Below are 13832 nucleotides of genomic sequence, written 5' to 3'. Positions count from 1 at the left end.
ATATAAGCGTTGGGCAAGCCCTTGCTATATCTTATTTTAATTTTAAAAAAATAATTAAAAATGACAATTTGATTGTGGGTCTCACCGCCATTATTAAAGGTAGTTCCAAGGCCTTTACACAAACACATTAGCCACCTTGTTTCTAGGGAGCGCTATAACTTCATGCAACCCCGACATAATAATGTCCATTTTTTACCTTTGAGTGAGATTTTTAGAGACGCTAATGGAAGCTTTTCCTAATCGATTATCCTTCTAAGGTTCTTGTATGTGTTTGTAAAGAGTTTTAACAAACCATGGTTATTATCTAGGTTGTAAGTAAGTTTAATTTAATATATTCAATTTAGAAATCTTTACCCTATCTTAATTAAAGATTAGTTTAAATTTGTGTAATTAGTCTCGATCATCGGAATATCTTTTGTTTAAAATTTGATATGTTGTTTGAAGTGTATTGTAAATTAAATGTTGATAAAAACATTAAAGCGTTGATTTTGTTTTTTTAAAACACACATATTACATTTGCTAGAACTATAATCCATGAAAAAAAAGTACATATTATATTGTTTGGGACTATAATTCATGTAAAAGGATATATATTACATAATATGAAATTATAACCAATATCCTATATTGGTTAGAACTATAATTGACATAATATATCTTTTAACATAAAATGTTATATTTTATAAAGTATAACATTGTAACTTTTATACATATTATTATTGATGTAAAAAATACCTCATTTTCTATTGTGACACAGTAACTTATAAATAATATGTGAAATATAATTTCTGTACATGTATTAAGGTTTCTTATTTTATAATTTCCTATTTTACTATTTTATGAAACAAAAGTTGAAATAATAGAAAATGTAACGAAAGTGAAAGTTAAAAGAGTAGATAATAGAAAGATAAATAGATAAAGTTGATATGCCTTTTGACTTATATTTTTATTAAATTTAACCAAAATAAAACGTTCTCATAAGTACCGTGACAATGTAGAACCTTCTTGAAAATATAATTAACTTCCAAATGGATAAGCAATCTTTGTTGTATGTTATGGAAATACTGGTATGAACAAAAAATCATTTTTTAACAGTCAAAATTTTAGAGTATTAACACGGATCCAAGAAACCGAAAATTTAAAAACTAAAAATGTAATTAATAACTAAATCATTTTAATAACTAAAATCTAAATAGTTAATATCTAAATTAATTATTATAGTGACTAACAATTTTTAATCACTAAAATTAAATATTAATAGAACATTTTATTGCAGTGATATGAAAATAATCCTAAACTATTTAACATGATGCAATTATTTTACAAAACATCTTACAATCTTTAAATAACAGTTTAAAATTGATTCATATGTTATAATATTTGAATCCCAATCGTAAAGAGAAAAACATTTTAAAGAACTATTTTTTATCGTAAGAATTCTTTATAGGAGTCATTAACGTGTCTTTAGGAGTCATTGGCATTCTCACCGGTCAATATACCATATCTTAATTTCATGACAATTTTATTTTATTTTTAAATTCTCATGTATATGTATTATTTTAATTTTAAATTTAAGTTAATAATTAGCCCTACATTTTTTTCTTGATAAAAATATTCATTTATAATAATTTTGTTCCTATGTATTTAAAAATGTCATTTATCATTATTGCAATTGCAATAATAATAGTAATATAAAAAATAAATATTCATCCGGAAAAAATGGTGGTTATTATTAATTTATAAATTATTTCTCCCTCTACTCATAATTATTAGATTTAAAAGAAAATTGAAGTGATTTTTTATACAACTGATTTACAGTTGAATGATATATTAATTATATATTAAAAACCATCTTTATTTAATCGAGATGTTTTTACTAAAATAATAAACAATAAATATCTTAAATAAATAACGGAAAGGTTTATGTCTTATAATTTTGAAAACAAAAGTATACACTTCTCCAGAAGACTAATTTATTATTTTCTACTACTGTTATAGAATAACAATTGAAGAGATTACAAACAAAAATGGAGGGAATATTAGTTTATAGAACCTGTAAACAGAAAAAATGTATAACAGAAATTGCAGAATATTCATAAAAAGAAACTGACGAAAAGACCAGATAGGATGGACCGACATTACCGCTAAAAAAGTGAAAACGCGGCACGCGTTGGCGCGTCCAATGGGAGCGTGATGACATGTCAGAATCCAATAATATTCAGCCACGTGGCGAATCCACGTAGCATAGCTTGGCGCACACTTCACACTTCTAAGCTCCTTCTTTCACTGTCCCCATTCCTATTATTATTATTTCATTATTTGATCCATTCTTCACCCACGGTTGCTCCTCCCAACGGCGATTCCTTCATTCAATACTCAATAATAGTAAAAGAACCGAACCGTGCGGATCTCATGGAGGCCCACGGCGGAGGGCTCCGCCGCATCCTGCTCCTCGCCTTCTGCGTCGCCGGAATCTGGTCGGCCTACATCTACCAAGGCGTTCTGCAGGAAAACGTGTAAGAATCCCAATTCGTTCCGAAATTCTCGTAACCGTCGTGAGTCTCGAAATGCCTTTCGTTGCTATGTTTTTTTTTTAATTGTTTTTGGATTTTGTTTCAGGTCGACCAAGCGATTCGGTCCGAACGGTGAAAGGTTCGAGCAACTTGCGTTTCTGAACTTGGCGCAGAGTGTGGTGTGTTTAGTCTGGTCGTTTATAAGTAAGAGTCTATCTCGAATTAGTGATAAGTGTGTGAAGATATTTTATTTGAATTTATGTTTTATGCGTTGTTGCTCTAAAACTTGTTGGAAATTCCGTGTGTATTACTTTTTAAAGCCGTCATCTTACGGCAATTTATGATTGAGTTATAGCATATATATTTTTTGTATACTGTGAGTGTATTTAAATCAGATCCGTTTAACATTTTATTTTAATCACTTTTTTATGTGTTCAGTGATAAAGATATGGTCTAGTGGAAATTCTGGTGGTGCTCCTTGGTGGAGTTATTGGAGCGCTGGAATTACCAACACCATTGGTCCCGCTATGGGAATTGAAGCTTTGAAGTATATTAGTTACCCTGCTCAGGTGTGATTTCTTCATCACCTTTTCTTCCCTCTTTTATTTGAAAGTTATAAAAATTTGTAAATCGATTTCGGTATTATGTACGAAAATCCATTCTTCTTTCTTGAAAATCAAGGAAATAACTATTTTACAGATTAAAATAAAATGGATGGTAACATACACAAGCTATCCTTACCACGCATCTAGGTTGAAGCAATATATTTATGCTTCATGGTGCATTTGTGGCGAATTTATTGTTCAGTCATTCAGTGTTTTCGGCACGAGGCTGTATGACCTTTTTAATGGGTGGTGGTTTTTCTACTTGCAGGTGCTGGCGAAGTCTTCCAAAATGATTCCAGGTCAGTATATTGTGCTTGATTGACAAAAGCTTGCATTTTAATTAAAAGCAATGGGAACTTAGCTGATTTTTTTATTTCTTCTGCATATTCCCTGAATTTATGATTGAATTATATCACTATATTGTGCGTCTGTGTTTTTGTATACTTTTGGTTTACGGGGACTAGAGATAGTTTGTATGTGAATTTCACGTTATTAAGTTCAATAGGTCAAAGGAAGTGAGTATTTTAGCATTTTACCAATAGCATGGAAACTGTTGTGTTTATGTATTCTTTGTGACTTTTTAGCTCTTGTACTTGTGCATTTGACTTGAGAGTCCGTCGTGATTTGTATCTTAAACTTTTACTTATTATGCACCCATTCTTTCCGATTTGCTTATGGATCTGCACACATAATTAAATTCCTTTTTTTTACCTTCGTCTCATAATGCTAAATAGAGGAGCTTCTGGCAGGGACTGACATATAAAACATTTGGAAGAAATGATGATAGAAAAATCTTATAATAACTTTTTTTTCGAATTTCTTAAAAAAATTAAATTTATATGTCTAACAAAAGATTCACTTCACCTTAATGCAGTTATGCTGATGGGTACTCTAGTATATGGGATAAGATACTCTCTTCCAGAATACATTTGTACATTCCTTGTTGCTGGAGGGGTATCGACATTTGCTCTTCTAAAGGTTAGGAACTTTTCAGAATAACAGAGCTCACTCCTCTTATCAAGGAAAGTTTTTTAGTCTATGAACCCAGCTTAGCATTATTTGTTTATGCTAATTACAGACGAGCTCAAAGACAATCAGCAAGCTGGCACATCCAAATGCTCCCCTTGGCTATGGGTTGTGTTTCCTGAACCTTGCTTTTGATGGATTTACCAATGCTACTCAGGATTCTATAAAAGGAAGGTAATAATAGAGAAGTTTCTTTCTTTTTGTTTTGGCATATTGCAATTTCAGTCTGTTTGATGTCTTGTTGACTACCAAATTTAGCATTCACTTCCTTGATTTCCTCTTTACTATTTTCACACACCCTCCTTCCTCCCTCCCGTTGTATTCTTTTTTTTCTTTTAATGAGAACAATTTTCTAAATGTAGCAGTTCTTAAAATTTTTTCTCTCATTGGTTGAGGTGTTGTCTTTTTTTAATCAAGCTATGAATTATGAAATGCGGTTATACTTATTATCTCAGTTAAACACATCTTTTAGAGTTAATGCTGATGATACCTGATTATATGAACCAAAACTTAGAATGTGAGACTTATGTATTTAGCCTACGGGTTTGAAATAGTGGTCCTCCATTGGATTATCTCTGGTGAATAATTTAATAGTCAAGTAAACAAAACTAAATACAAATTTTCATGTTCCTCTCTCCCATGTAATTTTGCTTGCTGGTAAAACTGCATTGCCCGTTATTGTTTTCACATGTCAAATTGTTGAACTTCCATTCAAAGTTGACTTCTGAAATCTCAACACTGTTGGGCCTTCTTAGTGGAAAATGACTCTTTTAGTTGACAACATCTTACATACAGATTCATTAATGTTAACTATATTATTTTTAACTATTGGTTTGGCTTTCCAGGTATCCGAAAACAAGTGCTTGGGGTATTATGCTGGGCATGAATTTATGGGGAACCATATACAATTTCATTTACATGTTCGGATGGCCCCATGCCAGTGGATTTGAGGCAGTTCGATTCTGCAAACAGTATCCAGAGGCAGCGTGGGATATTTTTCTCTATTGTTGCTGCGGTGCCGTTGGCCAAAATTTCATCTTCTTGACCATAAGCCGGTTTGGTTCTTTGGCAAACACTACCATCACTACCACCCGCAAATTTGTTAGCATTGTGATATCTTCTGTATTGAGTGGGAATCCCCTGTCAACAAAGCAATGGGGGTGTGTTTTTATGGTGTTCTCAGGATTGTCTTATCAGATCTATCTCAAGTGGGAGAAGTTGCAGAGATTGCAGAAGAAAAGAAAAGCCATGTGAAGCCTTCAGCATTTTTGAAGTCAACGTTAATACTATCCTAGTTAATTTTCCCCTTACTAAAATCTTGAAGGTTCAGTGAACCGAATTTAGGTTTAAGCAAAAGAAAAAATTGTAATTTTAATTGATAGATACTTTCTGAGAAAAGTTCAAAGTTTAGACCCCATTTTCTCATTCCTTTTGCATATTTTTAGCTGCTTGTATTTTACTGAAGAGCTGGATTTAGTTTTAGAGCATAATTCTAAGATAAAGTTATACTCTGTGTAAACATGATTATCAGAAGATCACATCACCTTGTTTGTTTAGAGATTATCACAGTATCGTATGAGCCCCAAAATTAGCTTTACTAAATTGTTTGTGCTGGTTTATTTTTGCTTCTAGCATTCTTCTGTTCAAATTCGTTTGCCTTAATGTTTTAAATAAAGCTTGTAATCAAACTGCAAACACTTATGGCTGACAAACTTGAGTGCGAAATATTGTATGGAAACGCGAAATGAACAAATTAAAATATTTGACATTTTATTGAACCGGCAGATAGTGTTTGTGGTAGGAGTAAATGTTAGTTATTGTTATTTGAGTGGTTTGAACTTCTTTGATATCTCATGCTCAATTTCCCTTTATGAAAATTCAATGTAGCACTAACGATGCAAAAAGGTAGAAAATTGTGAGTGAGAGTGGTTGGATCTCCACAGGCAAACTCACTTTAGAACAGGTGGGGTACATGTCCATTATATACTAATTTTCATATCAGAATAGAACAACGCTACTACTTTGGATACAATAAACATTTCATTCTGTAATGCCACAAAAAAAAAATGTATGCATAAACAGCATTATTCATTATAATATCTTTTTTTTTTTCTTACAAAAATCAGTTGACACTTTGACCAGTTAATATGTTTAGGCAAGATGAACTCGTAAGTGAGTGGACATTGGTAGGTCAAATGAGTCAAAGAGTGCCTTCCCTCAAGAAAGATAAACAGTATGTGCTTTATTTTGTAAGGAGTTCCCTCCCTCTTTTTACCAATCCTTAATCATTGTCATTATTATTATTACTTTGAAGGTCTTCTTCCTCCATCACAATGAACTAATGATTCTAAATAAGAATTAGTTTCCCCCAGAATTGTTCTTCCCCAAACCACAGTCCTCACTCCATGGCAAAACAACCATGTGAGCTGAAAGAAAAGAGTAATAAGACAAGTGTTTACATGCCTCTCCGTCAGTCCAGGGTCCCAGGTATGCTGTGCAGTGTTTGTAAGTACATAACTTTAGCATTCTTTATTTTTATGAAGTTACTACTTTTTGAAACGAAATGGAGCTCCTATTGCCGAAAGCTCTGTGTTTTGCAGTAGTGAGGGTCAAACTCGTAATGAGTTGGTTGCCATTTTTCTAACCACAGTTCTGAGAGGTTATTTGGCATTGTTTTCCTTTTCATTTCTCTTGTTGAAAATGGGGGTGGGGAAGTCAATGTGAAACTTTACTTTCATAATGTTCTGAGACTTGGTCGTTCATATACCTGTTACTTTTCTTTTGTCTACAAATGGTTGTGTTAAATCCGGGTTAGATACACATAACAGAAACAGTATCTGCACACTCAAGCCAAAATGCATTTCCACTCCAATTATAATTATGATTCAGTACATCAGAACCGAAAAGGAATAAAAAATGTTTATTCTATGATCTATGCACACCCAAAACAACAAAAGAGGAATCCAATTTGCCACTGGTTAATCTTTTGCTCTCTTTTTTTCTTCTTTCTCTTCTATCTATGTCTCTGTTCATTATATGTAGTAGGATGGCGAATTGCCGGAGTATACATACACTCAGGATTACTAGTATCACACAGCAAACTCTGTACAAAAGGGCAAACCAAGATCAAAAGCTGGATTGGAGAAAAAACAAACCCAGAATGATATCAAAACAAACCAAAGAATGACACACTAAGAAGTAAGCACACTATTTTTTCGGTGCAGGTATCAAGAAAGGTAAGGTGGTTACCCTTCGAGAAGGGGGGGAAGAAAAGGACACTGTTAGATGTGTTGATGATCCTCAGAATGTTCCATAACATTCTGGAGGAGTGTATGGCTTTCAAAATTTTAGGCAGAACAAAATTGCAATCTTTCTCAAACCAGGCAGAGAAGAACTAACAGGCCCGATTGCCATGGGTAGGGAGAAAGGGTTCAGAAAAGGAAAGGGACTTCAAAATGTTTTGTATTTCAGAGTTAGAGATTCAGATTAGGAGCACTCTTTTGCAGAGAGGTGGTTGTGACGGTTTAACACCTGGGTTGAGCGATGGAGATTCCATTCCAAGCGTTTTCATAAGGAAGTTCCTTTCCTGAAAAAAGGGTAAAACATAATGTCAAGGAAACAACATGGTTACTGCTATGCAAACATTAAAAAAGTGATTTTGCATAAACAATTTTAACTATCACTTCACAACTCTATAGTGCAGCAAGAACAGCCAAAGCAGTAACTTAGATAATGTATGGTTGTTGAAGCAAGAATAGTAGATGCCTGTTTTGAATTCTACATACATATCAGATGATAAACTAAAGTGGTGATAACAACTCAAAGCTTACACTCTAAATCCTGTCACAATTATTTCTTGTATGTCACATTGGTTAAGTATGTCCCCTATTTTTCATTATTAAAAGTATGTTACATTGGTTTAACATGTCCCATATTTGTCATTATTACAGATATAAATGCTTATTAATCAGACTGTTTTGTCACTATTAGTCATAATTTTTTGATTGACCCTAATTATTTGGGTAACTTACACTTTCTGAAAATTGCGGGCTAGGAATTCCAGCAGCTAAGGATCTAAACAGTGGTGTAACTTGAAGAGGTGAACTGAACTCCTCCGAACATGACAAGGCAGAAACAATGCCATCATTGTTTATCTGTTCCTCACAAGACGGGAATAAATCTGCTATAGAAAGATAATATATCTAATTAGTAATTCTGATTCAATAAAATGTTAGCATAGAAAAACAACTCTTTATGAGGAAATCATAATAAAAGTTAACTTCTTGGTTAAAATATTTCCCGTTTAGGAATAGCTTACAATTTAAATTAGGAAAATAAGTGGCTGCACCTTAATCAACGTAGTGGTTAGTTGTTCCTAAAATGGAAATGTTTTACCAAAAATTACCTTTCCTTTTTTTGTCTGTTATCATGGGACTTTATTATCTTACCTTGATCTAATGTTGCACTAGAAAGAACCCCTTGGTGACATCCCCTAAGTTCTTCTGGATCTCCCATTTGTATATTTAGTTCGGTTCCAATATCCTGATGCAACGAGTGTTCCAAATTCTCACCAGCTGAATGAGGCAGCAGAGTTGATCCTGTACTGTATTCAGAACTGCCTGGAGAGTCTTCATATAGTTCCATTTGCCTATAATAGATTCAGAAGCTATTAGATATTGCCAAAGTTCCCATCAAATATTGCAAAGTTCTCTTGAAGTCATATTTTCAATGATGATAAAGTACCTCCAGCATGGCTGGATTTCCTCACTGCTGTTTTTCAAGTCCTCCAACAAATCTTTAAGATCTACAAGTTGTAAATCTGGAATCTTGTATCTCGGGATGTCTGATTCTTTGGTTCTGTTAAGAAACTCTTGAAGAACCTGCCATAAATACTTGCTATCTCAGCTGGTGATGGGTTTATCACAATCAAGTTGAGTTTTTTTTCTTTTATATTTGATTATATGCTAGCAATCTATGAATCAAAGACTTTAATGTCACCACTAACTTTTACGATTTAGAGCTTCCATTACTTAAAAGTACAAGTAATTTGGGTATGTGCATTATCCACACTTAAAAGTAGCTATTATGTAAAGGGACATGGCAGAGATGCACAAATCATTGCTGGGCCTCAATCTAGAAGCTTTGGCATTTTGTTTCAAACAAGGGCAGAAATTTTGCATTAATCTAGCAATTATACATATCATATAATGCTTGATTAATTCTCTGTCAGCAAATAATAATAAATGAGCTGGGTGCTGAAGAAGGAAGCATTGTAAAATCAGCTAGTACAGAAATACATACAAGCATTAGCAGAATCAACATAATCTCAAAAAATAAATTAATATAATACTATCCAGCTGAACTAAGAATCTGCTTTAGGATTTTCAAAGCCAGCATCAAATATGTTAAATAACTTCTATGATTTTCACGTTGATAGGCTTGACAATGTAAAACTTGATTCAATTCTGTTGATGTTAAACTTCTTATAATCTGTAATTTAGTCTTTGCTTTTGAAGACATCAACTGGAGTTTATTTTTAAAGAAGTCCATAAAATGTTCAAAAACAGAAGTTCTGAAACCTCCAAGTCTTACCTTCCATGCATTTTCAAGACTTTGATCCACGTTTTCTGCATCAACTTTTAGAGCTAGTGAGCTTAATAACTCTGCTTGTTGCATCAACGCATTTATCTTTGGGTCATCCTTTTTAAGGAATGTTCCTTGAATCTTGTTTTGGGCTGCAAAATCATGAGAAAACAAGAGTCACGTCAGATTTACACAATAGAGAGTGTTATTTCAGGTTTCATATATTATTTATAAGTGTTTGGTTATTTACTATCTTCATATTCAGTTTATTATGTTTTCACTTAGAATTTAAAAATGTCACCTTGTTTTCACTTAGTTTCCTCTTTTCCTTATGTTGGTTTCAGTTTCACCATTTCCTTCACAAAAACTTGAAAATAAGAAACAAATACAAACAATGTGATATTTTTTTCTATATTACAAGCAGAGAGGTATGAATTGAAACTGTAAATGAAAATAGAAATCAAACCACACAATACATTTGCTTTATGAAAATGTTTTATGTTTTCATTTTCAACTTTCATTGATAATTACAAAAATGCCAGTTTTCACCACTTGTCGGTTTTCAAATATTTGAATAAGATAGTGACAACATAGGAAATGAGGTGAAAACAAAGTGACACTGTTCTAATTAATAATAAAAGCAGAAAACACTTCTGCAAACCAAACACATCCTTAATCTTGTCCTGTTCTCTTATTTTGAATTTCACAACTACAAGAATGAAGTTCTACACAATTCCCCTCCCCCCCTAAAATTAAAAGGCATTACCATAATCACTAAACTTCAAATTGCAGACATGATCCTGGTCTGGCAAGTTGACATTGCGAGAGTTTTGAGCTAAAACTGCAAATGGTGCTCTTGACTGCTGATTTACTGGAATCCCATTTTGTTTATGTGATCTGTCTCCAAAGTTGATCTTTTCTTGAGCATCAGGGATATGTGACCTCCTATATTGCAGCAGAATGCAATGTTAATATTCTCCTTAATAGAATTTGTATAATTTGATCTCCTAGTTCACCATACCTCATCTTCTTAATAGCTACTGCAGATTCTGATGCTACATCTGTATCACACCTGTGCTGGAGAAAAGTCCTTTTGTTATTTGAATTGATGTATGAAGTGCTGTTCTCTTTTGCCAAGGCTTCATATTTTGCTCTCTTTTTGCACAGTGTGGAGAAACGGTTTTTCACAGCATTATCCGTTCTGCACTCAGCATTGAAGCATAGCAATAAGACACTGTTGCAACAAAAATTGATTCTGTATTTCCATAAAGAGAAGAATGCATGCAATTCTGATTACCTGCCTGAAACCACCTTTGCTATTTCTGTCCACCTGTTACCAAATATTTTTTGAGCCTGCAGAGATTTTATTAAGAAATTAGCTCACAGATTACATGTGGTCATAAATTACAGTGTAACACAGTTGATGTCATCTACAGAACTATACAAGCACAAAAACTTGGATTGAAGTCAATTGCCATGGTAACAGCACTTGCAATCCTGAAATCCTTAAGTATATCAATGGATTCAAGTCCATCATACAGAATGGAAAGACAGAAAAATAAACAGTAAAAGATGAAGTCCAAAATTTCAAAGTACTTTGTAAGATCACTATTATAAAACAAACTTGTTAAACTCAAATGAGAGGCCATGGAACACAGGAAGCACCCATTTACCTCACATAAAAGTATGTCTTCCTCTGGTGACCATCCTCCTTTCTTGAAGTCAGAATTCAAATAAGTGTACCATCTGGCAAACCATCATTTACTTAAGCATCAGATTGAGGATCAAAATTGAGCAGAGGAATAAAGGATTAAAGAAGAGGACCAAATAAAATATCTTGAATGAATCATCATCAAAACTAAAAGACTTTACCTTCTTCTGCACTGTCTTGTAGTTTTATCCTTGAATTTAGAAGCAATGATTGCCCAACTGCATATGGTCATAGCAATTAAAACCCCTTAGTGTCACATATCCATGTAAAAAAAGCATTATCAAGAGAAGAATAACCAAAGGGCTATAGTGGATTAAAGTTTGAATACTTTTCAGTTCCATGGATGCCAATCTGCTCCCTGAGTATATCATCCTCCTGCAACTCACATAACAGAAGAAGAACTTCAGAAATGAATAGGTGAAAAGAATATATAATCGAAAAACAGGAGGAAAATAATTTTATAGTGAGAGAAGAAGGACCTCTTGAGTCCACGTCACAATGTGACGCTCCTTCTTCTTAGATTCTTCATTGACCAGCTGTTTCTGCTTCTGCTGCTTCTTCATATCTTCCTGCATGATCTTGTCTCCGTGTTTATGTTTATGTTTATGTTTATTCTATTGGTGTGGCTCTCTTCCTTGGACGCTCCCTCTTTTTACCGAACCCAAGTTGCATGCTAAAGCCAACGCTCCCCCTTTATAACGCTCCCTCTTTTCTGTAAATTTTTATTCAAAAAGGATAACAAAATTAAAAACAAATAAACAAAAAGGGAAAAGAAAGAAAGAAAGAAAGAAAGAAAGAAACCCTTCCTCTCTTCTCTATCATTCACCTTTTACACTCTCACCTCACACACTGTTGTGTTTCAAAACGGCAACCGTAACAAGCATATATTCCCCTCTCAAAAGCCACCTTAACCAAAAGCTTTTCAAGTGAAAGAGAAATGCCTATGAATGGCTACTAGTTGCTTACTACCCTCCAAATAAATGGCCTCGGATCCTAACTTTTCAGACCCTTTGATCTCACTCTCACTCTATCTTATTATCCCCTGTTGCCAAGCACAACACGACCCAACGCTCAGATTAGGGAGCCAAACCCACATGAAAGGAGAAAGACAAAAGGTGGGTAATGAAGAATACATATCAGCCTCTGTAAAGGGTACAGAGGGTGGCATCAAAATCGTATTTTTCGAAACCCGAGAGAAACAACATGTGATGTGAATGTATTTTGATTTTGATTTGATGATGTAATGTAATTACAGGTGTGTATAAAAAAGAGATAGCCCAGAAAGTGTATTTGGTTAGATCTAAAAAAATTTACTAACTTTGTTTGTGATTACCCAAAATGAGAAAAAGAAAAGTGATGTTTTCAAAGTGCTCAAGTAGACAACAAAGAAATACCTCGTCTATGAATATTACTTTGTCTTAGATTCTCATGTCTGTGTTATACCCCCAAAACACTGAGAAGAGAAAACGAAGGACGGTGGAGGTTGAATGCAATAAACTTTTAGTTAGAGCAGTGTAGTCATTGGTATGCACAGTTGTACTAGGAAGTGATGTTTGTTGGGTTTCTTTCATCACCCCCTTTCTCTCTCTAACTTTTCCAAAACGGTCACACACTTAAAAAAAAAAATAGTATACAAAATAAAATAAAAGGGTTATTATACTAATAAAAAAAGAAATAGATGCTTATGCTAGTGCGCGGGTATGAAGGAAGTTTGAAAATAACGCTGAATTCCATAAGCTACGTGCAGTGTGCAGTATATCATGGCGGCGTAGACTAATGTGTACTCACTTTGCACCATTAAAGAAACTTCAAAAGGTATATATACACAGATAAGTGATACGATTGTTAGTGATAACATGTAAAAACTTTTGTAAACTATTATATATCTCTCATGTATAAAAAAATATGCATACCACAACATATAATGATGATACTGCCAAAGTCAGAGAGAACAACAATTGTGATGTAACATCATATACTGATGCAACTATTGTATTGGATGTCATATGTGTGTGTATATATATATATATAAAACATAGACAAATATGATGTGATGACAGATATAGATGAGGTTGTTATTTGAATTTTTGTGATTTTTAAGGAGACATGAGAAGGTACGTGAGGTAGAGCTAGCTAAGCAGTTTTGTAATGAGAATAAATGGTTCGTGACTTGCATGTGTTTCATTTATCTTTGCATCTCTTGTCACGCTTGGAAGTACCATTCAATTTGTTTCCATTTTTCCTCCATGGCTATGGAAAATTTTGGATTCGAATTTTGGCTGGCTGCACTCATTTTGGTGTAAATGTGTGTGTGAGAACAAGTGTGAGGATTTGTTTATTGGCAGCAATGTGGTTTTGAATTTTCTGAGAGGATTGAAAATGTTGGTGTTAGGC

The 13832-nt window shown here is 33.6% G+C and overlaps 2 protein-coding genes across 5 annotated transcripts; one reads left to right on the top strand and one right to left on the bottom strand.

The window, feature by feature from the left end:
• The first annotated feature begins 2304 nt into the window (after positions 1-2304).
• Positions 2305-5746, top strand: LOC114174137 (UDP-galactose/UDP-glucose transporter 3). The gene is made up of 7 exons (XM_028058905.1): positions 2305-2516; positions 2620-2717; positions 2952-3082; positions 3387-3417; positions 3993-4096; positions 4197-4318; positions 4990-5746. Exons 1-7 carry the CDS (start codon positions 2413-2415, stop codon positions 5396-5398), a joined length of 999 nt encoding a protein of 332 aa, XP_027914706.1. The 5' UTR covers positions 2305-2412; the 3' UTR covers positions 5399-5746.
• A 1236-nt stretch (positions 5747-6982) lies between these two features.
• On the bottom strand, positions 6983-13031 carry LOC114173888 (transcription factor MYB88). 4 transcript variants are annotated; one of them, XM_028058549.1, is made up of 13 exons: positions 12833-13031; positions 11918-12150; positions 11767-11813; positions 11600-11656; positions 11401-11473; positions 11025-11080; positions 10749-10928; positions 10494-10672; positions 9737-9879; positions 8888-9024; positions 8593-8792; positions 8176-8327; positions 6983-7730 (listed from the first exon to the last, which is right to left on the bottom strand). In XM_028058549.1, the coding sequence occupies exons 2-13, from the start codon at positions 12011-12013 to the stop codon at positions 7626-7628; spliced, it is 1425 nt and encodes a 474-aa protein (XP_027914350.1). In that variant the 5' UTR covers positions 12014-12150; positions 12833-13031; the 3' UTR covers positions 6983-7625. The 4 variants fall into 4 exon arrangements, with proteins under 4 accessions (XP_027914350.1, XP_027914349.1, XP_027914351.1 ...); XM_028058548.1 differs by lacking the exon at positions 12833-13031 and adding an exon at positions 12265-12811; XM_028058550.1 differs by lacking the exon at positions 12833-13031 and adding an exon at positions 12280-12811.
• Positions 13032-13832: the final 801 nt, after the last annotated feature.

Source organism: Vigna unguiculata, chromosome 2, assembly GCF_004118075.2.
Source record: "Vigna unguiculata cultivar IT97K-499-35 chromosome 2, ASM411807v1, whole genome shotgun sequence".
NCBI lineage: Eukaryota > Viridiplantae > Streptophyta > Magnoliopsida > Fabales > Fabaceae > Vigna > Vigna unguiculata.
The sequence above is the reverse complement of the archived record's forward strand: the minus strand, read 5'-3'. Positions and strand labels throughout refer to the sequence as shown.

Coding starts and splice junctions, on each gene's coding strand:
- LOC114174137 (XM_028058905.1), top strand. CDS start 2,413: ATGGAGGCCCACGGCGGAGGGCTCCGCCGCATCCTGCTCCTCGCCTTC. Junction 3,418..3,992: donor GTCTTCCAAAATGATTCCAG/GTCAGTATATTG, acceptor ACCTTAATGCAG/TTATGCTGATGGGTACTCTA. Junction 4,319..4,989: donor CAGGATTCTATAAAAGGAAG/GTAATAATAGAG, acceptor TTGGCTTTCCAG/GTATCCGAAAACAAGTGCTT.
- LOC114173888 (XM_028058549.1), bottom strand. CDS start 12,013: ATGCAGGAAGATATGAAGAAGCAGCAGAAGCAGAAACAGCTGGTCAAT. Junction 10,673..10,748: donor GTAGCTATTAAGAAGATGAG/GTATGGTGAACT, acceptor GCTGCAATATAG/GAGGTCACATATCCCTGATG. Junction 8,328..8,592: donor TAGTGCAACATTAGATCAAG/GTAAGATAATAA, acceptor ATCTTTCTATAG/CAGATTTATTCCCGTCTTGT.